The sequence below is a fragment of the Batrachochytrium dendrobatidis genome, assembly GCF_000203795.2.
Source record: "Batrachochytrium dendrobatidis JAM81 unplaced genomic scaffold BATDEscaffold_9, whole genome shotgun sequence".
Lineage (NCBI taxonomy): Eukaryota > Fungi > Chytridiomycota > Chytridiomycetes > Rhizophydiales > Batrachochytrium > Batrachochytrium dendrobatidis.
This window is the reverse complement of record NW_006281107.1, coordinates 476,825-503,140: the sequence shown is the minus strand read 5'-3', so window position 1 is coordinate 503,140 and position 26,316 is coordinate 476,825. Positions and strand designations below refer to the sequence as shown.

Here is a 26,316-nt window from a genome sequence, read left to right as displayed (position 1 = left end):
AAAGTCATCTCCAGCAGTCAGTTACAATCTCCAGCCATCAAATTTTCTGACAGACTTGATCGTGCAAAAACAGTGGATGCTTTCAACAAACATATCCAATTTATTCCTGTTCCTGCTTCTGAGCCTGTTCAGTGTGAATTATCTCTTGTTCCGGGTCAGCAAACAGATGGGTATAGATACATGTACGAGAAACTGACTGAAAAGGGTGAGCTACTGGATGCTCAGATTGAATATTTTGCAAAAATCATTGCCAATCAATACCAACAGGAGTACATGGCAATCAACTCAGAAACCTCGGTCAATACTACTATGCAGAGTGCAGACGTGCCTCATAGCGATCCAATGGACCTGATCTGTAATCCTGCTCAGCCTCGTAACGAGCCTGGACTTGTTGTTGGACGTATATGTAGCGATTCTTTTCAAGATGGTGTTGCTTTGAATGCTCATTCTGTGATGCTTGAATGCTCTCGAAATAACGGAAGTGGTTTGCGAATCAAAGTAGATCTGAGCAAGATTTTAGACTCGAGTCAACCGTGCACTCTTTTTCCTGGCCAAATTGTCGGATTTGTTGCTACCAATCCGTCTGGTCAGCAACTCCACGTATCCTATATTATATACCCGACTCTTCCTCCACGACCTACAACCAATCTGTCTGAAATCAAGAGCATGTATCGTGCAGAAAATGGCTTGAACAAACGAACAATTCATATAGTAGTTGCATCTGGACCCTTTACTCTTGTGGACAGTCTTACCTATGAACCCTTGGAAGCCTTGGTTGTTGATGTGATTGAAAAGGATGCTCCCGATGTAGTCATTCTAATGGGTCCGTTTGTAGATATAGACCATCCATTGATTGTAAGTGGAAATGTTATGGAGGATGTAGATGACATTTTTAGAGAGCAAGTTGCCAAGCGTATTGATCGTATGCGCGATGCTAGACCTGGACTTCAGGTTATTCTTGTTCCAAGCATTCGGGATGCATGTACGGAATGGGTGGCATTTCCACAGCCTCCATTGGCATCTGGCATTACTACAGAAATAGCACAGTTGCGTAAAAAGAATCTTGGGCTCACCACAGATTCCCAGCGTGGACTTTATCTTTTTCCCAATCCAGTGCAATTTCGACTCAATGAGATTGTGTTTGCAGTTTCTACTAGCGACATTGTGTTTGATCTGGCTGAATCGCAGTACATGTGCCGTTCTGGACCAAAAACTCATTTGAAATCCTTCGGTAATGACTCGAGTGCAGGACATGTGTTGGATCGACTGTCTACTTGCTTCAATCATGTTCTTCGTCATCGATCTTTTTATCCCATGTTTCCTAGTTCATCCAATGCATGCTTGGATTCTACTCGTGCGCTGGCCATGACAAGCCCCATGACTCCAAAGCGCAATGAAGATTCGGATCCGGATCAAGATCAAGATGGCGAGTATGCTGGTCCACTGATTTTGCAAGTCATTCCTGACATTCTAATTGTTTCATCTCGTTTGCAATACATGGCTCGTAATGTTCAAGACTGTCTATGCATTAATCCTGGTATGATGACCAAAGGACGAAATGGAGGTACTTATGCTCGGCTATGCATTCATCCTTTCAACACGGATGTGATGGATACCGGTGATATGGATGAAGATATTGAACTGGAACACGCTATAGTGCATCGAACTGCTGTAAATATTCGTCGAATCTGAGACTATTCGCGCAGAATGGAACGCCAAGACACATAATAAACAGCCAGTTTCAAAGAATGCGACTGAATAAGTGGATTGAAGAATTGAGAGGATCAATTAAGCAGTTTGTAATGGAAAACACATTTAATTTTTATTCAAAATAGTCGATGCATGAATAAAAAAGTATTCCATTCTGCGTGAATATTACAATGATTCGCAGATGTTCTCTATTGAAAACATGCAAACTAAATACCTCAAAAGTGTCTTGTTTGAACAGTCATGTTTATCCAGTACAGAGATTGTGTCCTTCATTCAGACCATTGGCAACAGTTGCTGAACTGCCTAGCGTACTAAAACGAACCACTCGAGAGATTGCAGCTCGTGCTTGCTCAACCCAACTTTTACTTACAAGATGGGCACTAGAAGCATCAACTTTGTCTGAAACAACCCCATCTTCAAAAGGTGCTCTTATTGTTTTATGAATGTATGAATGTGTTTAGATCGCTATATATCAATCAACTTGGATGGCTTGTAAAATAGAACGGGCTCAAGCTGGATACGCTGCTCTACAGGAAGCACTTTCTAAAACCACTATCATGGAACATATGACTTTGAATGTATATTGAGTCAATCTCCCATTTTATGTATTGGGTTTACAGGCTGAGCACTGACTTTTGCGAATCTAAACTGTTTAGGAAAAAGCACTCTTGCAGAAACAGTTTGGAACATGGGATATTGCAACAGATATTGTTGCGATTCAAAACCGATGGGAGTCTTTTGGTATGCTGATCTGGGCACTTTGTATTGTTAAAGAAATTCCTGAACCGCCCCAGTCATTTCCTCACGAACAGCTTTATCAAGCTACGGCTATTATCCCAGGCTTTCCCAACACGATCGATATGTTTTTGGACTATTTCACAACGGGGGAGGGAAGCAAAGCTAGTCATATTATCAGTAAAACTGATTTTGAAGCGGTTGTAGATAAAACTGAAGCTTGGTATTGGAGAAGTAAGGCACAAACTGTATTGGAGCTGAAACGAGGATTGCAGAGTGATTCTCCCGAAATCATTCAAGCACGACAGTGAGTTGTATAAACGTATTTTTATGTTTGGATAGAAACCTGTTAGATTTGGGTTTCATTAATTCGTCTAATACTCTAGAAAGGTAACTGCTGGACTACGCGCAGTGATGGAAAATATCGAAAAAGCAATTTCTCAAGCAAGTCAGCGGGCACTAGCAGATGGGCTCATATCCAAGTCTGTAAATGACGATTTTTGTGTTGGAAATAACACTGCTTATAAGGACATGGACGATCACGGCCTGAGGGATTTGGAACGCATGTCAGCTGCAAGACTTGCTGCGTTAGGATGGCTTGTAGGTATTGAGGAATGGGACTATGATCCTAGCAATGTCAAGTTCATCAATCCTCTTGGATCTCTTTGGAAGCCTCAATAAACAAGGTTTTGACTATTTTTTTGATTTGAACATGGCAAGAAACAAAGTATGCGAGACATGGCCTTTGAGTCAAATATGCAGATTCATATCCAACGAGCGTGTACAGCGGATACTACAGTCAGCAACTTATGATAAAGCTGCTCTAAACATCTCATCAAATACTTTCAGATAGCTATTTGCTTTATAAATCAAAACTATAACAATATTCAACGTATACTTTGAGTTTAAAAATCTAGTCGCCATTTTAATCATATTATAGCGCATCAAAGGAGTAATAATAAACTTGAATTCAACAATGATTACAGCTTTCAAAATATGGCCAAACCCTCGATCGATTTCAAGACCAGCATTTGATTCAAATAGTTTGTATAGCCATCACACTTCAATGACAGTATCTTCACTCGATATCAAGTTTGACGTGTAGTTTGTGGCTTCAGTCAATGCCTCGTTGGCCTGTCGAGAAAGCTCTTCAATTGCTGCTGCAACTCCTGTCTGCATCCCAAATACATCTTGCAATCCTCTTATAAGCTGATTCAACGCCTTTTCCTTTTGCTCTGTGTACTTACGTGACAGCTCTTCATACCTAGATTGTAAACCGTCCAGTAATATCAAGTATATTCATAACACAAAATAGTCAGAAATTGACCTAAAACTCCAAAATAACAAATGATTGAAATAAATACTCAACTCTATTGTAACGGTTTGACCTTTTTGCTGAACAGCAAACATCATGGCGTTGCTTTCAACTTTGAGTTTTTGAATTTGTCGCTCAAAGTGCTCAATATCATCATTCATTGCCGTTGTCGTCAGAGTAACATGCTATTTCATTACATAAATGAGACATAGTGTCAATGCCTACATAAATTTATAAACATTTACCTCTTTTTCTTCATTATATCTATGGTTGAGAAAGGTAATGCGACTCTGCATAGACAGCAACTCTTCTTCGTCGCGTGTCTGAGTCCATACAAGCTGATCAAGTGTCTCTTGAAGTTCAAGCATATCATCTTGAGCCTTATGAAGTGCAGCATTGTACCTTTCTTTGAGTCTTTGCAGAGTCGTCTATATCTCGCCCAAATATCAAATGTTTAAATAACATGAGGTTTCATAGCATTGCTCTACTTCAAAAACAATCGAGTTGCACTGAAATACCTTGACAACACCCTTGAGGTCTACAGACACCATATGATCCTGTGTGTCTGCTTGAATGTAAAGTTCAAGTTCCTTGGCTAGCGGAGCAAGATCTGCAGACCGCGAACCAATCAAACCCAGTTTAAACGCCTGTGAATTATAGTCTTGAACTACTTTCTCAAGCTACAAGAAAATGAATACTTGATTTGCAAACAATACAACCAGTATGGCTCTATACTAAACAATGCAGTGTATCGATTGTCAATCTTACTTGGTCCATACGCTTTTGAAGAGCAATTTCTTTTTCCCAAACAATCTTATTTGCAGTTTCAAGTTTGGTTGAAACAGTTTGTAACGATAGTGCAAGTTGATCACGCTCTGCATTCATGCGATCCACGTCTGCAGGAGAGATGTCCTGAGCATCAACTGTCTGTTGGAGTTCCGTCTTTTCATTGGTAAGACAGGCAATTTCCTCGGCTAAAAATCACGCGGTGTATTCGGTTAAACATAGTCATGACTTGCAGCACAGTTTAATTCTATAATCCACCTTGAATATCCAATTCTTGCTTGAGGGATAGCAAATTCTCATTAAGTTTCTGCTCTTTGCCCTCCACATGTGTAATATAAGTTCGAAATTTTTCCTTGTCAGATTCTAGAATGCCATTTTCCCGAGTGAGAGCTTCCAGTGGAGACTAGAGTCCAGTTTTATGTTAAAGCTAGCAACACAACAAGAGCTTAAAACAGTATTACCTCTCCCTGAGTCAATACAGCCATTTCTTCTTCAAGAGCTTGATGTTCGCGACGAAGACGTTCTACATCGCGAATAGTGACTTCATTCTTTCGATCTGTAAGATAAAAGTACAATGTCAGATCCAATTGGCTGGCTAGTCACTCAGCGTATTCATTACAAACATTCATGATATTGCCATGTATTGACCATAACAATTTGTAACATCCGTACCGAAACTGCCCATCAATTCACGATCAATCGCATCAAAGTCGTCGCTTCCTTCCAAAAATGCAATGTAGGTTCGAATGACATAGTCGTGAAATATTTTTTCAGGTTGGCGACTATCGCCCATAGTATCATTATTATCATCGATTTGACTCTGTTCATCAAACTCGATACAACACATGATTTCTTCCATTAGCCAGTGAAGAATACCCAGAAATGTTGGCCAAGCATGTGGTGAACCGATAGAAAACAGCTGCGACTTGTTGATTTGTTCTGCAAACGGATACCTGCAAGTTATGAAAAGCATATTTCCAAATGAAACAAGTCGAGATTAAACACGATGCGATTACAACATCAAGTAGGATTCTAATTACCTCAGTGTCCGAAGTAACGACAGCAACTCCTCTTCGATCTTTGACTTGAATTCATGATTGGGTTCTAGTTTTCTGTACAAAAACTTGAACACATCAGCAAAGTCCTTGGATGAAGGAGCAGTGAGTTTTTTTGCGGATATGGGCACAGGACAACCAGTTTGAGCAAGGAAGCTAACGAGCTGTTTGATGGCTTTTGTTTGCCATTGCTTCTCTTTGAGCGGACGAGGATCTTTTGTAATTGACGATGCCTGTCCAGATAGGGAAACTGAAGATAGAGAAGGTCTTCCACCAAATCCCATGCTCTGTCGACTACGATGCACGAATGAAAGAGTTAGATGCAGCCATTCCGACATAACGTATAAAACCAAAACATACCCCAAACTCATTCTTGCAGATCCGTTTCCATTGATGGTTGAAGTGCGACGAGTGTCTGATGGACGAGATTGTCCGACAGAAAGACCAGCCATGGTGTCCGACAATCCAACAAGACCTCCGGGTTTTGAAGAGCGTTGCTGCTGAGAAGAAAGCATGGATAGTCGAGTGTTCATTCCAGGAGCCATTGATAATCGAGACATGATAAAGTAGTTTTCTGGATGAATTCGGGTTAGTTTGCTGCTGTCTGGTAGAAATCAATTGAAATCAATTGAAATCAATTCGTCGATTACTCGCAAGATTTGTCTGATTTTGGCATGTCGTAAAGCAATAGTGACGATCGAGCTCATTCACTACTGAAATTCGTTGTATTTTATACTGCTGTTTACACGTTCGATTCCATCTGCTCATTCTATCGTCTGTCCTTGTCATGAATATCATTTCATACAATCAGTCAAATTACATTCATTGATGGTTTAGTACGACTTTGTATTCATGATCATGATTGATAGTTTGAAAATTGCCAATTCATTCTGAAAAGTTTGAATTGACGTTCAATATATTAGATTTATGGAGTGCAGGCAAAATCAAGCAGATTTGTAGCTAATTAGTCTAGATATAGATTACAGCAATTGAAAAATGTAATTGAATAAGCTATTGAATTCGATTTAACCGTAGTTTTGTATTTAGATTTAAAAAACAGTAGACTAAAGTGTCACTAAAGTTCCCTCTCGAAATAGAACATTAAGTTTTGTTGCATCGAATCAAATCAAACCATTGAGCAAAGATGGAATCATATCAAGCCAAATTGCCATTTTTTACTCGCTAACATTGAATAATCGGAATTGATTTTGATTGGAATATTATTGCTGGTCAAACTCCAATAGACTGCAATACAGGAGATCCTTTGAATCTACTTTGTCCGAGTTGCTCAAGTGTTTCATTTTACGTGAATACCGGCTGTAATAAAATGGAATCTGAAAATGTATCGTTTATTTGGTGTTGGAATATTTAGACCATTTAACGATAAGAATCGACTTATTGCTGGACTGGCTCGACGTATTACACGTCATTAGCAGCTACACAATTGAAAACATGATAATGCATACACATCACAACTGTACTATTTTCACGCCATTTCAAATGTAGATTCAAATACACGATATAGTTTATCAAGCTAAATCAATGCAACGTTTTCCAAAGACCATCGTTTAAATAATGAGCATTCGAAACCCCAATGCCTTTGTTGATTTTTTTCCTGTTCATCAAGAGATGGTGAGTTGGATTGGAAGTCATTTAGACTGGATATAGACTTACATGTCATCCGTAGCCATTTTGGTCATTCCAACTGCAACTGCATGTTCTTTTCCTTGAGCATATATTGCAACAACAGTTTCTGCAGGCAGGCTCTCGCTAGGAAGATTCCCACCAGGAGAAGTCAAACCAGGACACATAATGTCAGCAGCCTTAAGAACAAACTTGATTGCACCTCGATCAACCTGCAGTTTGGGTAGAATATCGGGATACTTGTGCAGAATGTACAAACTAGGAAAGAATGGGCCATCAAAGGAGTTGAAGAAAAGAAACTTGTTGTTGACTGAGATGATATTGACTCTGTCCAGACTATAACATGTTGAAATAGAGTGAATACATGAGCTCAACAGCCATATATGCATTATTAGTGTACCATTTGACTAGAAAGACTGGGTCTTTTTTTGGAATCAGATCGTCAATGTAAGGAGCTAGCAAGGGAAACTGCTCAACAATCTTGGCTCTAAAGTTGCGCTGCACAGAGCTTTTGACCTGTGTCTGGCCTGCAATATCTTCTTTTAGATTGAATCTATAACAAGCATCAACATTAGTACCACACACCACTAGTAATAAGCCAAAATCATTTACTTTTTGAACATTGAAGTTGTCAGGCAAAGAAATTCAAACCCAAAATCCATCTCAAGGAATGCAAGAGCATTGAAAAATCAATCAACTCAAAGGTTTAAAGAAATATTAAACCATGTTTGACAGATAATTCTTGACAGGTGGATTTGCAAGGTTTTATTTCTAGAATCCGTTTCTCGAGGTTTCGTTTTTAAAATCTGTTTTTTACGTTTGGACAGATCTTGCTTTGATATAATCAGACACTTCAGCATTGGCAGTTACTATCAGCAATATAAAGAAATAATTTAGTGATTCAAACACTGCTGTTATTGGAAAAGAAAGAATTCAACAGTTGCTGTCAACATGTCCGATTATGACAGCGACGATGCTGCAAACATCCAAGGTGCTCCCAACACTGAAAAAAGACGTCGACTTAGAGCCGATTATCGCAGTGCTATTGCTCAAGCTGAAGGCAAGACAGTTTATCCCGATTTATGAATCCTGATATTTCATGTGTCTGGAAATATGGTTTAAATCCATCTCATGCACTGATGTATTCCAATGAATTAAATAGAAAACATGCAGGAGGTGCTGAACGGAAAAACCAAGATAGACTTGCATTCAGAGTTGAGGCAAGTGAACGAGCTGTTTCTAGATGGTAACAAACACATGGAATCCGTCATTGATGAATTGGTTTATGCCAAAAATGTCCAGAATCCGGACTCTTGATTATCTGCAACATTCTCATCAACTGATCGCTTGTTACAATCTACTGATATTTAAATAGTCAAAGCTACACAAGATGCTGCATTGGATTCAAAAGCATTGCTTCTGATTGCAGAAATGTCGTCATACAAGGTTCAACGTTTGAATTTTGGTGGTGGTTCATTCACGCTCGAGGATTTCGTGTCCAAGGTTGCTGCTCGACTAGGCGGATCTGAGCAATCTGCCGTGAGGAATCACGATGATGCTAGTGTACATTCTTTGAACTCTGATAATTTGAAATGGGATGCTTTGGCCGAAACCATTGCCAGGATATCAACTCGGGTTTGTATCCCTGGCTTCATGTAAGGATGTTGCTTCAATTAGCTAATGGCGAGGACTTGAGCGATAGATCCTTGGACTTACTATTTATATTCAACCTACTACAAACGGTTTTAAACAATAGGTATGGTGCGATTGCAGTAGAGCCTAAACAGCGAGAGTTTAAGCGACGGACTGCTAAACTTGTTAAAGATGGGTCAAAACTACGTCAGCCAGAGCAGGTGGGTTGATCTATTGTTTCAATAAGCCTATTTTTATTTCTCATATCTGTAATCGTTGAATCTAATACTGCACATGTTACAACTTTGTTTTACGGAATCTAGCTTGCCGAAGAAGATATTGTACAGCAGGAGAACGAAACATCGTCTAATGTTCAATTAATATACCGGTGTTTAGAACAAGTCCAACCTGTCAATTTTTTTAAATTCTTCATCAACCCAGATTCGTTTTCACAATCCGTCGAGAATCTATTTTATCTATCGTTTTTGGTTCATGATGGATTGGCACGTTTAGAGGACAAGAATGGCAAACTACTTTTGTGTAAGTCCAATTCTTGTATAGATCACAACCGTGCTTTTTTTACTGAAAATATATGGCTCATCTATATCCTGTCTTTTGCTATCCACTCAGCAACAGAAGTGCCTCCAACTGAATCAGACCTACAACGTGGAGTGACTAAACTACAACATATTTTGAGTTTAGATATGAAAACGTGGAAGGTAACCCCTGCACTAAATTTCAACTTGTTCATTTGCTTCAAAGTTTTATTGATTTTGATTTCAATGGGGTATTAGGATGCAATTGAAACGTTTGATATTACAAAACCGATCATTCCCACTCGTGTTTCACATTCAGTCAAGGACAATGGCAAGTGGTATGGATAGAAACAAAAACGGGAATTTGTGCATTAGGCTCAGATTGAATTCAGCAGCACTCGACTTCTTGTCATATTTGACTTGCTCAATGCATTCGTGATTGTCTTTATGCTTACATCAATTTCATTCAAGCTTTTAAATAGCTGTGACTTTCTAAAAACACCCAACCCTCAACTACATTTTTAATCCAATGTCGTAAATCACAATCCCAGGTTTAATGTTACAGATGTGACTAGACAATGAAATAAAAAGTGCAGGTATGCCAAACTATTTACATGGAAAAGGGATCGCCGCCACTTGTCGGTGAATTTAGGCTTTCTATTGTAGACAAAAACCCATCTTCATCCGAAAATATTGCAAGCGACTTGTATACCTTACAGATTTGATGAATAAAACCCGAAAATTCGAGTGTGATGGAACTATACATCAGTCTTGGAATGTCTTCTTTGCGTATACCAAGTTTTTCTATCAACTCTGTTGGAGTTGCATCACCCGTGACTTGCAATTGTGGCTCAAACACAAGTTCACCCGTCCGTATTAAAACTGGTTTGGGTCGAGACGGAAGTAGCTGTTGCGAGGCTCGTACAAATGAAGATTGATTGCTCATCGGAGTTGATGCCATAGGGCTCGGAGATACAAATTCATGGTGTTGAGATCCGTTAGATTGACTAGGTGAGGGTGATCCTATTTTCAAAGTCAATCTTGGCTCTAAATGAGCTTGGGGTATCACATCGTCCTCCATCTCAAATACCAATGCCGCTTTACTATACGTTTTGATCAAATCCAGCAAGTACTTGTATAGTCCAATATTCAATGCAACGTACACACGCCCTTGAAAATCAGTACGGAATCCATACTCGACACGATTTTTGATCAAATCAGATTCGGATGTGACACGCATGCTTAAAGTAGGAAACTGGAGCACATCCGATCCATTTGCTGCACCTAAAAATGTAAACCATTGTGCCATGGTCCACATTCGCTCTTCTGCTTGAGACACGGCCTTTAATGACAGTTTTTTAATATTCAACTTTCCAATAGTAAACGTGGTTGTCTCAGATATCTTTTCCAATAGCATCGGAATCTCGAAAAGGGTAATGTCAAGACCAGAAAGATATATTTGAGCACAGTCTGGATCGCGAAAACTGTTTCGAGTCGCTGTACCAAAGCATGTTGAGCATCGAATCCGCATTTTTAATTCAACCAAACCTTGGAACTTGGGTAGATTGAACATTGTACGGGGTTGAGAAACTGACGTTGATGTAAAACGAGTACTCAAATCGCTGTGTCGCGTTGTCATGTTTGCTAATTGCATTTTAGCCATCGTGGCTTTATCTTTGATCGATGTTGTGATGCGACGAATAAGCTGTATACACCGCGGAGCTGCATGTCGAGACACAACAAACTTTATACTCTGGATTAAAATATCCAAATTCAAATCAAGCTGAGAGTCTTGTAATGCGTCACCAAAAACAATCGCCGTGGAAAGAACTTCAAGAATCAAAATACGCTCATTTTGATATTGCAGATTTGCAATGGCACACTCGACAAAAAACGATGCATTGGTCCCCACTGCACCAGTTTGTGAATCCTGTGAATCAATACACTGTGCAAATCCTTTTGCATTCTGAAACGACATTGATCCAACAAGTCGACCTTCCATAGACAGCAGTATCGATGAAATGCCAATATGTGCAATACGAGAAATAGGCGACACGCCGCGCCATACCAAATCCAGTCCAGTATTGAGATTCTTGAGTGCAAATGTGGCGCGACCAATCGATGACCCCATCTCTACTGTAATATCAATCTTTCCAACCACCAATGCAACAGCCAAAGAGTCTTGAATAGTAGCCCGACCATGTTGCTCTGGTTTTGTTTTTGCACTGGTATAATTAGCTTCTTCACGGGAATTTCCGCCAGACGCTGCTTTGTGAGATTTCTTTTTCCATAAAAGCAAAAACATGAACATATCTTGCAATTGACGCATGTTCACATTGGCCGATATATGTGGAATCGTAAATGTGGACAAAAACGCAAACCCTTTACCAATAGTGTGGTCTATAGTCGAGCTAAATGTGATATTTGGAATCTCGTTTCGAATGCAATCTTCAGAAGAAAACACATGCCTCAATGATGCACGTAAACTCTTGATATTTGAAGTGCAGCTTAAAAACCGTCGCCCAGGAACAATATGACCCTTTGGCGTAAGCGAAAACAAAAAGTCGGCCTGATTTGTATTAAACGTATATTATTAGCCTAACATCCAAATCGTTATAGTAAAAACATACAAAACCTCGATACTTGCCTTTTCAAGCTGAAGCGTACAAATAACTTTGGCATATGGCTGACAACTAAGATTAACTCTTGTTTGAGAAAGCTTTAGTAAAAATGTAATGCCAAGTTGTTTGTAATTGGCAGATCCAGTATAGCCAGCGTTCCATTGCATCTTTGCAGCAGATTCAAGTTCATCCGCAGCATGTGCACTTGCAAAGGGTCTAAACGCTTTTGTATTCGCTGTATTGATTGACAAAGGGTTTGCTATACCATCACTCGACTCTGAAGCAGACGTGGTAGTTTCTGAAGCCATTGTTGCATTATCACGCCGTTGAGTAGGGTGCTGTATATTGGAAATCAAGTCCTCAAAAAAGCCTACAATACTTGGACTTAGAATATTTTCACTTGGATGAATTGTCAGTTCCATGTGAAGCCCACAGGGTGCGGATTTGTCATTTAATAGAGATTGAGGGTTGGTTGTCGTTGCACCAGTCAGAGTAAGGGTCAGTCCAGGTATTAGCAATGTATCCAACTCAATGTTTGCATTGGCAGGGATATACTGTTGCGATGCATGCATCGATCGCGATGTCTGCGGAATATTCCTGACAATAATATTTCCAGATGCAAACTCAAACAATCCCTTGACCTGCATGATGCTAGATACATCAAACGGATCGGATGTTTTAGAAAGATACGGATTTGAACTCCGATTTCTTAATATCCCTCCATTTACCGTTGTATCCAAAAGAGCACTTTCAATACGCCCAACAGTTTTTCCAAGCACTTGCAACTTTTTGATATCACCATCAGCAGATTGCGGAAATGATGCATATATTGTTTGTTTCCCGCGTTTATAAATATTGCCGAGCATGCTAATCTTTTTGGAAATTGAAGAGTCTAGTTCAATCGTAAATCCATTAATGTGGGAGTCAATCTCAACAGAGGTTTTTTCAATAGTGGTTGAGTGTGTTATGTTGACCCTTATAAGTGGAAGTATGGACTTATTTTGTGAAAAATGATTGTTTGGATTAAAGTCGTGTTCGTTGGAAGGATTGAAGTTGGAAATGAATGTGATAGAAAGCTGTGATATCTCGGCACATGAAATAGATCCATTCCGATTGATTACGGCAGATTCTAGATGTAGCAAAACTGCTTCAGCCTGATCTGTCGATTTAAAGTTTTTCCAGTCATGTTGCAGATCAAAATCGTCTATAATTGGCACCAAAATCGAAAAATTATTTAGCGTCAATTTAATTGGTCGTGCAAGTATAGCGGATGTACTCGGTTGATCAATCGACTCTGGTAGTCCCATCTTGAGTGATTCCAGCACTGATTTTGTGTCAAGCCGGATCTCTGACAAACTTTCTTGCCGTGCATTGCTGCGACGTCGAAGTGCAGATTGCCAAAAAGTAATCACGTCTACAATTTTACCCACTGCAATGGGCTGCATGAGTGCATGGACCTTGCGAAGTACAACGTCGTACATATTTTCAACACTATACACTCCAATATCATTGGTCACATCACGCCAATTTTGAACATTCAAATCAATCATAACAGATGCTACAGTTTGCTGAAAGAAGTTTGGGGATCGTTGAGCTAGCGATATAGTCAAGTTATCGGCAGCAACACTCCACAAAAGTCTAGAAGTCGAAGAGTTTGGAGTATTGTTGGTAATGTATCCATCAAGCAAACTACTACCAATCAAAACGGAGCTGGATGGGTCGTTGACAGAAAGCATGATTTCTTTAACAGTGACCTTGATAGCATACTTTGTTACACCCTTTACCGGTTCAGAAGGCGCAAGTCGCGAATATTGGCCAGAATGTGGTACATACCGCCGCTGATTAGTGTAAAAGGACATGACACGTACAACTTCACTGAGTTCACTTGGTAAAACAGAGTACGTAGTAAGTAGCTTATCAACGATATCAATGTTGAGTTCGGCATTGATGTTTTCAAGAACAACATTCCCGCTGAAAAATGAATTCCAAGCAGATGTAGCATCAGCTCGATTGTACAAAATGCTTCCAGTAGAAAATGAAGCCGGAAGAGGTAAAGTATCCAGAATAGGCTGCAGAGTTATATCGCTAGCTTCAGGAGGTAAAAATCGCACCTCTTGTTTATCAATCCGATATATAAAAGTCGCCTTAGACATCAACTTAGAAAACCCTTGATGAAGAACCGATACAGTTGTATTACGCAAATCATACGAAAAGCGAAAGTTGGTCAGTAGTTCGGATTCAATGGATACATGAGCAAAGAATACATCCAGCAAACGCTTTTTGGCAACAAAATGCGGTGTTTCTTGAGTCAAGATTGGAGATTTGGGCATAATAGATGCCTCGCGGAAAGCATGGCTGTACCGGGGAATATCTTCAGCCTTGAGCTTTTCAAAAAATGTTTGGATTTTAATAAGTGATCTTGGCAAGCGAATGGCCACCTTGTTAAACTTTACACATGCAACAGAATCATTAGAAGGAACGCGTGTATGAGCAAGATTCATCTGTGCATCAAAAAGGCTCAATGAAAATATATTGTCCAATTGAACTTCGGCGCCCAATACTACTCGTTCAAAAAGTTGGAGGCTTGTCGAGCAAATACCGGCATTGAATGAATATTCAAGCAGATGTGGAATAGAAGATGTCATCTCTAAACTGTTGTGTCCAGAGTGAAGTGACATAGTGATTCCATTCATCAGTAGACGTGCCTCTGCATTCTTCTCCTGCACAGCTACGACGATCGAGTTAACCCGTAGTAAACCAGAAAATGATATGGATCGATTCTGACCAGCAATAATAGTGCTGGTCTGTTCAAAAGTAGCCGGAGATAGTGTCGCAGAAATGGATGACGACGAAAGTGAATCAGCCGATGGTGCCAAATGCTTTCGCCAATCTTTCAGAGATCGCAATATAAACGAGATAAAGTTGGGATATATAGTCATTTCCAGAGAGTCTAAAGTAGTAATAGCAGCTAGTTCAACCACAACCGACGAGAGTTGAAGTGCTGGATCAAATGGTAAAATGACATTTCGTAAACGAGGTTGCACACCAATATTTTTTAGCTTGATGCAATTGGATTCCCCAGATTCATCATAAATGAACAGGTTTGCTGAATGAATCACTGCTAAAAGACGACTTTCGCCTAAAGGAAGTTGTTGATGTGCTGTCGAGGATGAAACAAAAGATGACGGATCTAGTAAGCGCAAGAACCACATTGGATAAGAATCGCAAGGAGAATGTCCCCATTTTCGCAATATATTACTGCATAAAGTATCCAGATTCCCCTCACTCACGGCCAGCAATTCAGGTGCCTTTGTACGCACATAATCAAATCGCTTTGATGTGCGCACAAGATCCCATACAATACGTGAATACAGCAATAGCAATCCCACATCATCATCTGCCTCGACAAATCCATTCTGTATAAAATAAGCCGGTCCAGACACCGATGAAAGCTCGTTGGTTTCTTGAAAAATGGAAATCATAAACAAAAACTGTTGCATTAAATTGGTTGGCATACGCATAAGTTCTTTGAAGTCGTTCTGCAACTGATGTGCAAATCCAAACCATAGTTGAGCTTGCATGATCAACACATCAACAATGGCATCTACAGCTTCAATCTCAAAGCTCTTCACATTCATGACATTACGAGAACTGGTACCAATCTCAAACGTCAAATTGATATCCTTGAGTGAAAAGTACAAGCCAATCGGATCGCTGATATTGTGCCAGATATCGCCTCCTTCCCATACACTGTCGGGAATTCCAGGAATTTGATGGTACTGAAACTGCTGGTTTTCTTTAATACGTAAGCTACAGTCTACACTACCAAGACGTAAATCAATCTGACCTGGAACAATCTCTTGCTTTTTTACTTTGGCGAATCCACTAAATGACTGCAGTACAATATCGATAATGCATGCTGTCCGACGGTCATTTGGAAGTGATGATATGAGTCTGATGTTGATGGTGGAAAAAAGAACAGAGTAAATGTTTAAAAATGAAACTGGAGATGCCCGTTGAATATGCTGTCTTTGAAAAATATCCAGAATATGTGCGAAATCACCCGTGGATTCTGACGACTGATCGGAAGTAAGGGATTGCACCGCATGGAGTACAGACTTGAGACTCAACGGAGTTAACACTAACAGGCTCTTATTTCTAAACTTGATGCTCAAGCGATTTTCGTTAGGTAATGCACGGCTCATACTTCTAAGTCGGTGCGTTTCAGCTGGGGGAGGAATATTTAATATGGGTGTGCACGATCGCTTGACAAGATTTAGTGTTTCTTGCGATACCCATAATGAGTTTGAAGACGATGATGTTGAAAGATAGCTCTCCGTGTCATATATAGAAAGATGTTCTGCATAATGAATTGAACTGAGCGAAGGCGGTACCCGATTCAATATAACATCGGCCTGAAATTCAAGTGGTATAAGTGATGCTTGAGGGTCTTCTGTAAACCCTTTTTGAAAAAAAAGCGGCATTCGTAAATTAAAGGTTGGGGGAATTGGCGGTGAGCCAAATATATCCTTTCTTGCGCGATTGAGAAAAGCCCAAAGACGGCCTCCCGTTTCAATGTCGCCATCTAGTAAAAATTTGTACTGACTTGCTGAAGTAGCTTCAGCATCAGCAAAAGCCCATTTGTTTTCAATGATGACCGATGTCTCTAGTCGAAACACTTCGGCTGCATAATCATTGCGTACTCGCGTCTGCCGAACCATATCAGGCAGTTGAAGTGACGATATAATCAATGCCGGGATATGAACAAATCGGGTCAAGTCACCTTCAATAAACACACAGTTGTTCATATGTGCAATCAGTCCTTGGGGAAGCAGTAGTCGCGTGAGAACTCTATCGAGTCGAAGACAAAGCTCAATATTACGTACAGTCAACTCCATCACAGATGCTGATCGAGAATCTGTACGAGCATCAGTATACTCGCGCACAAGAGGATGTACACATCCCATGTTATATATGAATGATTGAATGGCATCGCTAAATTTTCCTACAAACTTGGGTTCAAGATCGCCCAAAATATCGTCAATGCAAATGTTCCAAGAACTAAGCAATAAATCGTGACGTGGCATTCCAGTCGAAAATCTTTGAATATGAAGTTGGGTATCTACAGGAAATTTGACAAACATTAATGTTAACATGGTTGAAATTGCCGAGATAAAAAATAAAAAATCTTAAAGCAAACCTCGAATCATGATGGAAGTTTTTTTCCAAAACATAGTTAATGGCGACAGTGTCACATGAATATCTAAAGAAATTTGAAATACAAATTATTAAAAATGATACCTTGACAATATTGACATGCGTTACAGTTGAATTCTTACCCTGTCCGTCTACCTTGTTATGCAAATCTAAATGAATATAATTTCCTTTGATTGCAATTGAATCAGAGGCGCCATATATGGAGCATGGTAATAACAAGCTAACACCATTAAACCGCCATTGAAAATGCAACTCAAATGCATTTCTCGGGGGAAGCTACAGTTAAAAGTATGTTAGAACAGCAAATGGTTTAAATATACTCAATAAAATGCTTACCGTTTGTGGCTGCAAGAGTTTGGCAAGAGAATATGATTCTGGGGTTGAAGAGCGCGCTGCATCACCAAAATAATTGCGCAAAAAGGACATGACTGTGGGAAGAATGTGCCCATGTGCATTCACGTTGGACTCTTTTGACTATTATAGTATGCATAGTGATAAAATTGGATTAAAAAAGTGTAGCAGGTTGGTTTACAAATCATAGGCATCATATCAGCAAATAGTACCTCGATCAACAAAGTAAGTGCATCACGAGCACCAGCAGCAAGTTTTCGATATATATAAGATGCAGTGATGTTAAGTAGTGACGAAGATAGTACTGTATTAAATGGACTCTTTAAAAATAGCTTGAGTTTATGGCCCTCGGAGAATGACGCGACAAACGCAACATTATGCAGCTACAAAGTGTGACAGCATTTTTCAAAAATATTAGAAAATCAAAAAATGACAACAAGTTTTTAATCCATACTTACGTCTCCCGATATATCTACTTTTCTGAAATCAGGCTCAAACTCTTCAAATGAAAGATTGACTTTCAATGCTCCATGATGTGTTGTGAGAGTAAGATAGTCTATCCAAAATACACATGTCTTAATACCATGTATATAACAAAACAAGCTTTGGATAAATAATTGATACTTACCGTTAGAATCTATACTGTTGTGGTTCTTGATGATATTCATAGGATTTAAACAAAATAGAATTTTGAGATTTTGAAACTTAAAGTTCAAGGTGTAAACTGACGGTACATGATATTCAATTGAAGGCGGAGGCAAAGAGTTCAAGTCTTTGATCATGTCCGTGACCAATCCAATGTGCTCACGGAGAAGGTACACATCACAGTCTGTCCATTTCAAGCTGATATCCCATTCACGCAATCCATTCCAACTCAAAGGAGAACAGATCGCTACCTCAATCTAGCAAAGCAATAAAATAAGTACATAGATGCAACATATTCCGCATCAATATCAATTCAAAAACAAAATAGTTACCAGAATCTGCTTGCCGACAATAAACGGTTTGAAGTTGACACTTGTCTTTAGTGTTACATTGGATAACAGTAGATCAAATTTAGTTATACTCCCATTTGTTTCAGCAAACAGTGGAATATTAAGTGACAAAGCCGATCCAGATTTAAACTCGGCAGTAATCCAACCATATGGGCGTTTCCCAGGATTACCAACACCACTTTCAAATACCAAATCAGGATTTTCAGTCCGTAAAAACTCGGCATCCTATTGATTTGTATAGGCCAAGTCAGGAAATACTATTTCAGTCAAACCAACTTGTTATGAATAAAAATATTGGCTGTAAATCACAGTGCTGACCTTTGATGGCTCACGGGTTGGAATTTTGAGAGTAGAATTGCCACGAAAATCCAGATTGATTGAAAGTACTTTGGATTCCAGCGCGCTTTTAGGCTGCACTAAGGGAGCATCTCGATATGATGGGGGAGAGTAAAATGACTGTATGATATGACTAATACAGTGGGTCAGTTTGAGTGATTAGTGTTGCGTGGAAATAAATCAGCAGAATATATTGGATTGCAACACAGAAGAGTAGAATAGTCCAAGTTGTTACCGTTGGCGTTGTGCCCAAGGACCATATACAATTTTAGCGTTCAAGAAATCCAAGTCACATTCGCGTGAACGAACCAGTCCACCTAGCATGAAGTCCAATAAAATTGCTTAATCTATTAGTACAGCCATTGATGGTGTTTAATTCGTGCTTTTCTGCCACTTTCAAACTCAGCGTATATGAAAAGCATACCAATTTGTTTTGTATAATACTTTAAATTTACAAGACTGCTGTCTACAATCTGAGATGACTGAGCATACTCTAATTTGGAAGCGCTATGGGTATCGTTGGCTTCTCGAAACCGCTGTAAGCCTTCCCATTGGTAAGGATGGGACATGGAGATGCCAGTATCTGATGATGGTTTTGGAAAAAAAAAAGATTGAATTTTTCTTGTCCAATGGACCGGCTCACTGTATTCAACAATATGATTAGTTTGACCAAAATCAATTTGGATCGAAAGGGTGATGTGTATAAAATAAACACTTGCGTTAATACTCTCAAACGAGATGCGTAATTGAGAGTTGCTTCTTTGTAATCTACATTTAGCCGAATTGTGACAAGAAATGATTTGAGCTGCATTTGAAGATTGTCTTTCAAAATTGGAGTTGCTGTGTTGTGCTGCAGCTACAAAAAGTATCAAAAATAAGAGTTGGATACAATGCAAAGAATAAAATGATGGCCAATGCAATACTTTACTCACTGTAGTACTGGTATAGATTGCATGTATTTCCTTGTATGCAATGGTCAGAATGCTAGGTAAATCTGGATTTCCAATAAGGATAGATCCGGTAGTTCCCGTAAGTTCAAATGGACAATAAAACATTGGATTGTTTTTTGTTTGTGCCAGCACATTCACACTCTCAGGGGTTGTTGAAGTGGGTTTCTGATATGTTTGGTGAGATGTTGAGTATTCACAAAGCAACAAGAAACATAAGACTGATACAAATTGAATTACACACCTTGTTTTTCCCAAGCAAGAGATCTTCTACGACGTCGTATGCTGATGATCGATTGTAAATGAAGCACTCCAGACCATCGACGCGAAGTTTGAAATAACAGCGAGTCTGGGCTTCATTTGCTGGATGCATAATTTATAGGATCAACTGGTTAGCGAATATATTGAATAGTAAGTATATATTCATTGAATGTCAAGCCCACCACTCTCTTCCGTTGCTCCTGTAACCGAGGCGTTTGGGGAGTATAGTTTCCAAAATTGAAAAGTGACATTCCCTCTTATTATGCTTATTGATAAATCCTTGGAATAGATGCGAATGCCTTTGAAGAAGATACGACCACTTAATGGAGCCAAGCCAAACGATTCTAGATAATCAGACAGTATGGCACAGCATGATACATAATTAGAGCCAAGCGCAAGCAGGAATATATGGAGATTGGCAAGAATCTACTAGGAATAACAAGTGCAGTGGCTTTACCTAATTCGAACCAGAGACCATAGCGACGCCAAGAGAATAAACACACCAGCCATGCAATGGGCCTTGTGATGATACGATTAAAATAGAATAGGAAAAAGTGGGCAACCAACACTACTAGTAAAGAGTAAACCACAAACGTCCATATTTGAACTATCGATTACATGAGTTCATTCACAAGAGTTTAGTAGTCATATCTACAAACAGAAATGCACAATTCATATACATGCCTATAGGACTAGTCTGATCAAAGTCACCAAACGGTAGCAAGATGGCATTTGAGTCGACCATGCAGTAGCAGTTGTATAACTTGAATTAAAGATAAATTCAGTTTAAATTGGTTTACCTCACAGCACTTTGAATTGCAGGGAGTTGTAATTGAATATATAAAATATCATAATTATATAAAATGAGTTGAGCATAAATACAATTAAATAGATTTCAGATTCATACAGTGTTGATTACCAATCAAGCAGATTTAAAGTTGGATTAAAATCGCATCTAAAACTTGACCCACTTTGTTGCTTTAATGTATGGCAATCCCAACAATGGAAGCTCTAGTGCAGACAATAGTACGCAAGGCAGTCCTAATCCTGGAAGACATCCACTGCCTCCCACTCCTCGACCCTCTAATTTTGGAGGATTGCCTCAGTATCCAAACACTCAGCAGCAACAGTTCATGTATGGCCCAATGCCGCCTTATTCGCAACGCCCTTTGATGCCAAATCAGCAGCATCCACAGCAATGGTCTAATATTCCTACTGCAAATTCTAGTACAGGAAACTTTCATCATTCAAGTCCTCCACCATTGCCTCAGCGTCACTCTTATCAGCATCTTCCTATTAATGCTCCTTATCAACAACCGTATCAGCCCCAATCACCGTATCCTCAGCAGCAATATAATCCAACCTATGCTCCCTCCATGGCAGGTAATTTATTCACATGTTTCTTTCCCTAGCGTTCATTCTATCCAATGTAGGGCTCGTATTGATCTGTTCAACACGAATTATTCACCGTTTCAAGTCTGGTGTAATTGGATCCTGCCATTGCTGGTTCATGTTACTTATCTGTGCAGTATATACTATTAACCTGTTATTAATCATATTGTATTTGTCACCCTTGAATATTCAAGGCTCATATCAGAGCAACGTTTCACGAATGAACAGTATCAGCATTCCACCCTCTCAAATACCTGTCACTGGAAACTACAATAATGTATCTAATTCCTCATTCGAGAGTGCAGATGATATGGCGTCAAGTCTTAAAAAAGAACAGTCTGAGAATCAACGTCTGGCCTCTGCTCTAAAAGCAAGAATGGAAGACAATGCAAAGCTCGAGTGTGATTTACGTACAAGCTTGTTGCAAAAAATAGAATTGAAGAAACGTATTGCAGAGTTGTCAAAACAGCTGGAACAAGTGCCATCCAATGCATTGCCAAGAGAATCTTCTACATTGCAAAATAGCTCCGAGAATAGTCGTGTCACTGCCCATGTAGATATAGAAAAGGAGTCTGCTGAAAAGCAAGCGCTTCTAAATCGTATTTCCGAATTGCAGATTGCTTCGGACAAAACTGCTATTACTGAACAGTTCACCAAAGAAAAGGAGGACCTGTTGAATCATATTTTGCTTTTAGAGCGCGACTCGGAAAAGGCACGACTGTTGATTTCTGAACTTCAGGCAAAGAACAGCGAACTGGATACGCTAAAGATTTCCAATGCTGCTTTATCTACAAAGAATGAGGCCGAAAAAGCCGAAACCCATGACAAGATAGCAACCCTGGATGCAGAATTGACAAAAGCTCGGCAGACCATTGCAGAAATGCGAGAAAAAACCGCTGAATTGGAGTCTTCCTGTAACATCAATCGTGCTCTTTCAGAACAGTACGCCAAGGAAAAGCGCGAGTTACTTGATCAACTATCAAGTGCCCAGCAAGAAGCCTCTCGCAACAATATTGCATTTTCAGAGTACAAGACTCGAGCTGCTACACTGGAAGAGATTTTGGGTCGCAAGGACAAAGAAGCTGAAGAAATGCATTTGTCGTCCCTGGCTACCATACAAAAAATGGAAGCAACAGTTAAAATGCTTACCAACAACCTTAACCAACAGTCTAGTATTGCTGCTGCTGACATGGATCGACTTTCAAAATGTCTTCAAGTAGAAGTTCAAGCAAAAGAGTCTGCACTGCGTCAACTCAGCAAAATTCCACCCGACCCGTTTTCTAGTTGGACTCGAAACAAGACATCCGATATGGGTATTCCTAAAGATCCACCCAATATGCCTCGCGGTGCAGATCCAGATCATTGGACCATGTTTTGCAAAGCAGACCCTTTTAATTCAAAACGACTCGATGCAGGCCAGCTTGGAATCGCTCTTTCCGCAGGTCCGTGGCCTCCACTCTCTATTCGAGCCATTGTGCTTCTTATTCGTACATACGATCGTAACGGTGATTTTGTGGATTTTGAATTTTTCACCCGAGTCTGGCCGCAAATGCATCAGTGGAAAAAGACATTTTTCCGTCATCACAATGGCCAGGGCGAGTTTGTTTTTGGATACATTCCATTTAAAAACATGGCAATGGCACTCAAAGAGATTGACATTACTATCCCTTTAAAGGTGCTTGAGCTAATATTTAAGCGTATAAAACTGACAGGTAAGTCTTTGTTTTAAAGCCTATAGTTGAATTTAAATAGCTACTCTAACATCTCTGTTAATTAGGTGATCTTGTTGGATGGGACGATTTTGTATGTCTTGCTGCTCGACTACAAGCTCAAATTAATGATTTCCAGCGAGTCGACACTGATGAAGACAGAGTTATTACAGTCTTGTATGACCAATACATGGACATGATCAACAGATGTGTGTTTTAGTGAGCTGGCGTGACTGGATTGATCCATGGAGATCAAATTCAGAATTTGCAATGTATTTTCCAAATATATCAATCCATTTTACAATCCCGAGTTTAAAAAGCGATTTTAAATCTTGCCTGTACATTCACTACCTAGTGGTAGAAAGTCGAAGCAATAAAGTACAAATGAAAAAGCACACATCAACTTGCACATTTATTGTGAATGTGGATATCATCGAGTAAAAGCAAATGAGCGTCCAACCGCCCAATGATTCAGATCTTTGAAGGGCCCCAGCTGTAATCCAAGTTACGAGCATATCCAAGCTTTTCCACAAACGTATTCAAGCCTGCAGGCCCACGAGTACCAAATGTATACGGTTCAGGCTGTACCTTGCTTTTCTCAATCTCATGTAGTAGTGGAGTAAAGATCTTCCAGGCTGCATTCAGCTCATCATCTCTTACAAAATTAGACTTGTCTCCATTCAGAGCATCCAAAATCAATGACTCGTATGCGTCAGGAATTTTTATGTCACTATATCGCTTGTTATAGGACATATCCAGCTCGGAAATAATAGGGGTGTTGGAAAGACCTGGTTGCTTTTTCATAAATTTCATATAAACAGCCTCGTGAGGTTGAACACGAATAACAAGCTCGTTACGAGAAGTCTCAGCATAAATGTTTCCTGGAACGTCCTTGAACTGAATACGGATTTCAGTCTTTTGTTCATCCAGAGCTAAACAATTAAAATGCAACAAATATCAATATATAAAGTAAAAATAATCATTTGAATTATACAGATAGCATACCCTTTCCACTTTTAAGAATAAATGGGACACCTGCAAATTGAATTGAAAAATATTAAAATTGATTCAGTTAAAACTGGACATACTCATCATAGTACCTTCCCAACGCTCATTGTGAATATAAAATACACCCGCAGCAAAGGTAGGGGTAACCGAGCCTTTTGGAACAGTAGGATCTTCCAGATATCCAGGTGTTTTTCCATCAGCGCTTTTTGTATATTGACCAAGAATCATGTCATTGATTGAAAGTGGTTTGATGGCACGCAGTACCTTGACTTTTTCGTCACGTACATCCTCAGCGTTAAGAGAGATGGGTTTTTCCATTGCCACAATGGTAAGAATTTGTAGTAAATGATTCTGCATAATCTACATGTACGAAAAACAGATATGCAGTAAGTTTATGTAGTTTGGCTTTACCAGGATACGGTATTGATTGGTCAACCCATCTTACATCTCGGATGATACCAAACTCGTCAAAGTAACCGCCACGACCCTCGGTTCCAATTGGTTCCTTGAAAGTGATTTGTACATTGTGAATGTGAGAGCGGCTCCAAACTGCACCAAAAAAAACATTGGCAAATCTAAGATTGTATTGAGCAAAAAGGATTAGTTCCGACAAGACTATAAAGTATAGCAGGGTGACTGGATATAGAATGAAACCCCTACCTCAGAACCATGAGATCTTTGACCATTTCTTTTCCAAGATAATGATCAATACGGTAGATTTCATCCTCCTGCCAATACTTTGCCAGAAATACGGACAAATCAAGCGAGCTTTGAGAGTCTTTTCCAAATGGTTTTTCAACAATCAAACGATTGCATCCATCCTTTGTATATACGTGCTCCTTGAGTCCCTTTGCGGCAGCACTAAACACGGATGGAGGAAGTGCCATGTAAAAGATACGATCACGCTTGCCAGGGATAACACCCTCGACTTTCTCTACAAAAGTACAGAGCTTTTTGTAGGAATCATCTTGGTCGTATTTGCCCGAAACATAGAAGCATTTTTCAAAAAAGGTGGACAAAAGAGCCTTGTCCTGTTCATTGTGAAATTTGATTTTGGACGAGATTCTAAGCTTGAACTCATCCAGCTGAAGATCGGAGCGAGCATACCCTACGATTTGGAAGTTGTGAGGAAGAAACCCATTACGGAAAAGACCAAAAAGAGCAGGATATGTCTTTTTGAATGCAAGATCGCCTATGCGGATTTAAATAATGAGGCAGGGTACAACATTTGCTATTTAGTTGGATTATATCGGTTGGCAATATAGACGACAGGGATCTGTACATACCGGAAGCACCGAGAACTATCAATAGTGATTCGTGTAATGAATATAAAGCCGTCAAGCGACCAGAATGGCAAGTTGCAGTATAAATAGGTTAGCACACTACCACAAACATATAGAGGTGGATTAGGATGTAACAGGATGGAGAGTCTAAACATGAACATGAGCCTCAACAGTCGACAGTGTACTAATATAGATTGAAGGGATAAGCTTCAATCTACACTGGTACACCCTGCAGTAGATTGATATAAAAAAGATCATATACTGATTAAATGAGCAACCAGACAACAGGTAGATTCAAATGCAAGACTTGCCAACAATGCAGCAGTTATCGTTTAAAGTTGGTGAGACAGGCGAGGACATCTGTATAAAATAAAGAAATAGGTTAATAGTTATGATCAGAACAAGAGTGGAGCGAGAGGAATAGAACAGAGTGAGTTGGATCTAAACGAAAGCTGGGGTTGACAAGTAGTCCATGAATGCAGCCATACTTGAAGTTGGCAATCTGAAGTTCAAAAAAGTAAAGTTGATAGTATTCACATGAAATGTCTCATGAAACACTAAATGTCGTGAAATGTCACGATGATTTGCTGGTTTGTCTCCCAGTGATCGGCATGCAAGCAACTATTGCTCTCTTGGACTAGAGCGCAAACGTATTCAAGTTTGTAGTTTGATGAATTTTGGTTGACGTAGCAGTTGTTGAGGCTCAAAGTGGGTTATCAACAGTCTCATCTAGGATATGCTACAATGCATTGTATATTGCATAGTGGTTTACTTTTTACTCGT

The 26,316-nt window shown here is 39.6% G+C and overlaps 9 protein-coding genes across 9 annotated transcripts; 4 read left to right on the top strand and 5 right to left on the bottom strand.

The window, feature by feature from the left end:
- Window positions 1-57: 57 nt before the first annotated feature.
- Window positions 58-1,692, top strand: BATDEDRAFT_12741 (DNA-directed DNA polymerase alpha subunit POL12; the record flags this gene model as incomplete). The annotated part of the gene is made up of 3 exons (XM_006680197.1): window positions 58-269; window positions 336-1,354; window positions 1,418-1,692. Coding segments are annotated over 3 exons (1,506 nt in total), but the record flags the coding sequence as incomplete, so codon positions are not given.
- Window positions 1,693-1,880: 188 nt separating this feature from the next.
- BATDEDRAFT_90187 (uncharacterized protein) lies at window positions 1,881-3,126 on the top strand (the record flags this gene model as incomplete). The annotated part of the gene is made up of 4 exons (XM_006680490.1): window positions 1,881-2,133; window positions 2,212-2,288; window positions 2,367-2,752; window positions 2,832-3,126. 4 exons carry the CDS (start codon window positions 1,881-1,883, stop codon window positions 3,124-3,126), a joined length of 1,011 nt encoding a protein of 336 aa, XP_006680553.1.
- A 268-nt stretch (window positions 3,127-3,394) lies between these two features.
- Window positions 3,395-6,146, bottom strand: BATDEDRAFT_90028 (kinetochore-associated Ndc80 complex subunit NDC80; the record flags this gene model as incomplete). The annotated part of the gene is made up of 10 exons (XM_006680423.1): window positions 3,395-3,709; window positions 3,815-3,945; window positions 4,006-4,188; window positions 4,279-4,440; window positions 4,529-4,734; window positions 4,805-4,949; window positions 5,008-5,102; window positions 5,219-5,499; window positions 5,587-5,895; window positions 5,962-6,146. The coding sequence occupies 10 exons, from the start codon at window positions 6,144-6,146 to the stop codon at window positions 3,502-3,504; spliced, it is 1,905 nt and encodes a 634-aa protein (XP_006680486.1). The 3' UTR covers window positions 3,395-3,501.
- A 994-nt stretch (window positions 6,147-7,140) lies between these two features.
- Window positions 7,141-7,868, bottom strand: BATDEDRAFT_90296 (translation machinery-associated protein 20; the record flags this gene model as incomplete). Its single annotated transcript, XM_006680422.1, has 4 exons — window positions 7,141-7,216; window positions 7,276-7,581; window positions 7,646-7,798; window positions 7,858-7,868. The coding sequence occupies 4 exons, from the start codon at window positions 7,866-7,868 to the stop codon at window positions 7,141-7,143; spliced, it is 546 nt and encodes a 181-aa protein (XP_006680485.1).
- Window positions 7,869-8,016: 148 nt separating this feature from the next.
- Window positions 8,017-10,668, top strand: BATDEDRAFT_90027 (Smc5-Smc6 complex subunit NSE4). The gene is made up of 7 exons (XM_006680489.1): window positions 8,017-8,305; window positions 8,408-8,491; window positions 8,621-8,900; window positions 9,002-9,098; window positions 9,201-9,417; window positions 9,508-9,596; window positions 9,672-10,668. The coding sequence occupies exons 1-7, from the start codon at window positions 8,197-8,199 to the stop codon at window positions 9,759-9,761; spliced, it is 966 nt and encodes a 321-aa protein (XP_006680552.1). The 5' UTR covers window positions 8,017-8,196; the 3' UTR covers window positions 9,762-10,668.
- Window positions 10,669-12,006: 1,338 nt separating this feature from the next.
- On the bottom strand, window positions 12,007-17,178 carry BATDEDRAFT_90295 (uncharacterized protein; the record flags this gene model as incomplete). The annotated part of the gene is made up of 1 exon (XM_006680421.1): window positions 12,007-17,178. One exon carries the CDS (start codon window positions 17,176-17,178, stop codon window positions 12,007-12,009), a length of 5,172 nt encoding a protein of 1,723 aa, XP_006680484.1.
- Window positions 17,179-17,223: 45 nt separating this feature from the next.
- On the bottom strand, window positions 17,224-19,988 carry BATDEDRAFT_90294 (uncharacterized protein; the record flags this gene model as incomplete). The annotated part of the gene is made up of 12 exons (XM_006680420.1): window positions 17,224-17,297; window positions 17,374-17,527; window positions 17,588-17,725; window positions 17,815-17,985; window positions 18,061-18,158; window positions 18,231-18,504; window positions 18,580-18,822; window positions 18,916-19,066; window positions 19,169-19,250; window positions 19,358-19,516; window positions 19,669-19,789; window positions 19,866-19,988. 12 exons carry the CDS (start codon window positions 19,986-19,988, stop codon window positions 17,224-17,226), a joined length of 1,788 nt encoding a protein of 595 aa, XP_006680483.1.
- Window positions 19,989-22,625: 2,637 nt separating this feature from the next.
- On the top strand, window positions 22,626-23,636 carry BATDEDRAFT_37172 (uncharacterized protein). Its single transcript, XM_006680377.1, has 2 exons — window positions 22,626-23,245; window positions 23,311-23,636. Exons 1-2 carry the CDS (start codon window positions 22,657-22,659, stop codon window positions 23,460-23,462), a joined length of 741 nt encoding a protein of 246 aa, XP_006680440.1. The 5' UTR covers window positions 22,626-22,656; the 3' UTR covers window positions 23,463-23,636.
- BATDEDRAFT_17154 (uncharacterized protein) lies at window positions 23,629-25,893 on the bottom strand (the record flags this gene model as incomplete). The annotated part of the gene is made up of 7 exons (XM_006680207.1): window positions 23,629-24,174; window positions 24,248-24,277; window positions 24,343-24,610; window positions 24,696-24,825; window positions 24,911-25,442; window positions 25,537-25,551; window positions 25,845-25,893. The coding sequence occupies 7 exons, from the start codon at window positions 25,891-25,893 to the stop codon at window positions 23,714-23,716; spliced, it is 1,485 nt and encodes a 494-aa protein (XP_006680270.1). The 3' UTR covers window positions 23,629-23,713.
- Window positions 25,894-26,316: the final 423 nt, after the last annotated feature.

Excerpts from the sequence above, each read along its gene's own strand:
- BATDEDRAFT_90027 (XM_006680489.1), top strand. The coding sequence starts at position 8,197 with ATGTCCGATTATGACAGCGACGATGCTGCAAACATCCAAGGTGCTCCC. Across the intron at positions 8,901-9,001 it reads GTTTGTATCCCTGGCTTCAT|GTATGGTGCGATTGCAGTAG; the intron begins GTAAGGATGTTG and ends TTTAAACAATAG. Across the intron at positions 9,418-9,507 it reads GAATGGCAAACTACTTTTGT|CAACAGAAGTGCCTCCAACT; the intron begins GTAAGTCCAATT and ends CTATCCACTCAG.
- BATDEDRAFT_37172 (XM_006680377.1), top strand. The coding sequence starts at position 22,657 with ATGGAAGCAACAGTTAAAATGCTTACCAACAACCTTAACCAACAGTCT. Across the intron at positions 23,246-23,310 it reads TAAGCGTATAAAACTGACAG|GTGATCTTGTTGGATGGGAC; the intron begins GTAAGTCTTTGT and ends TCTGTTAATTAG.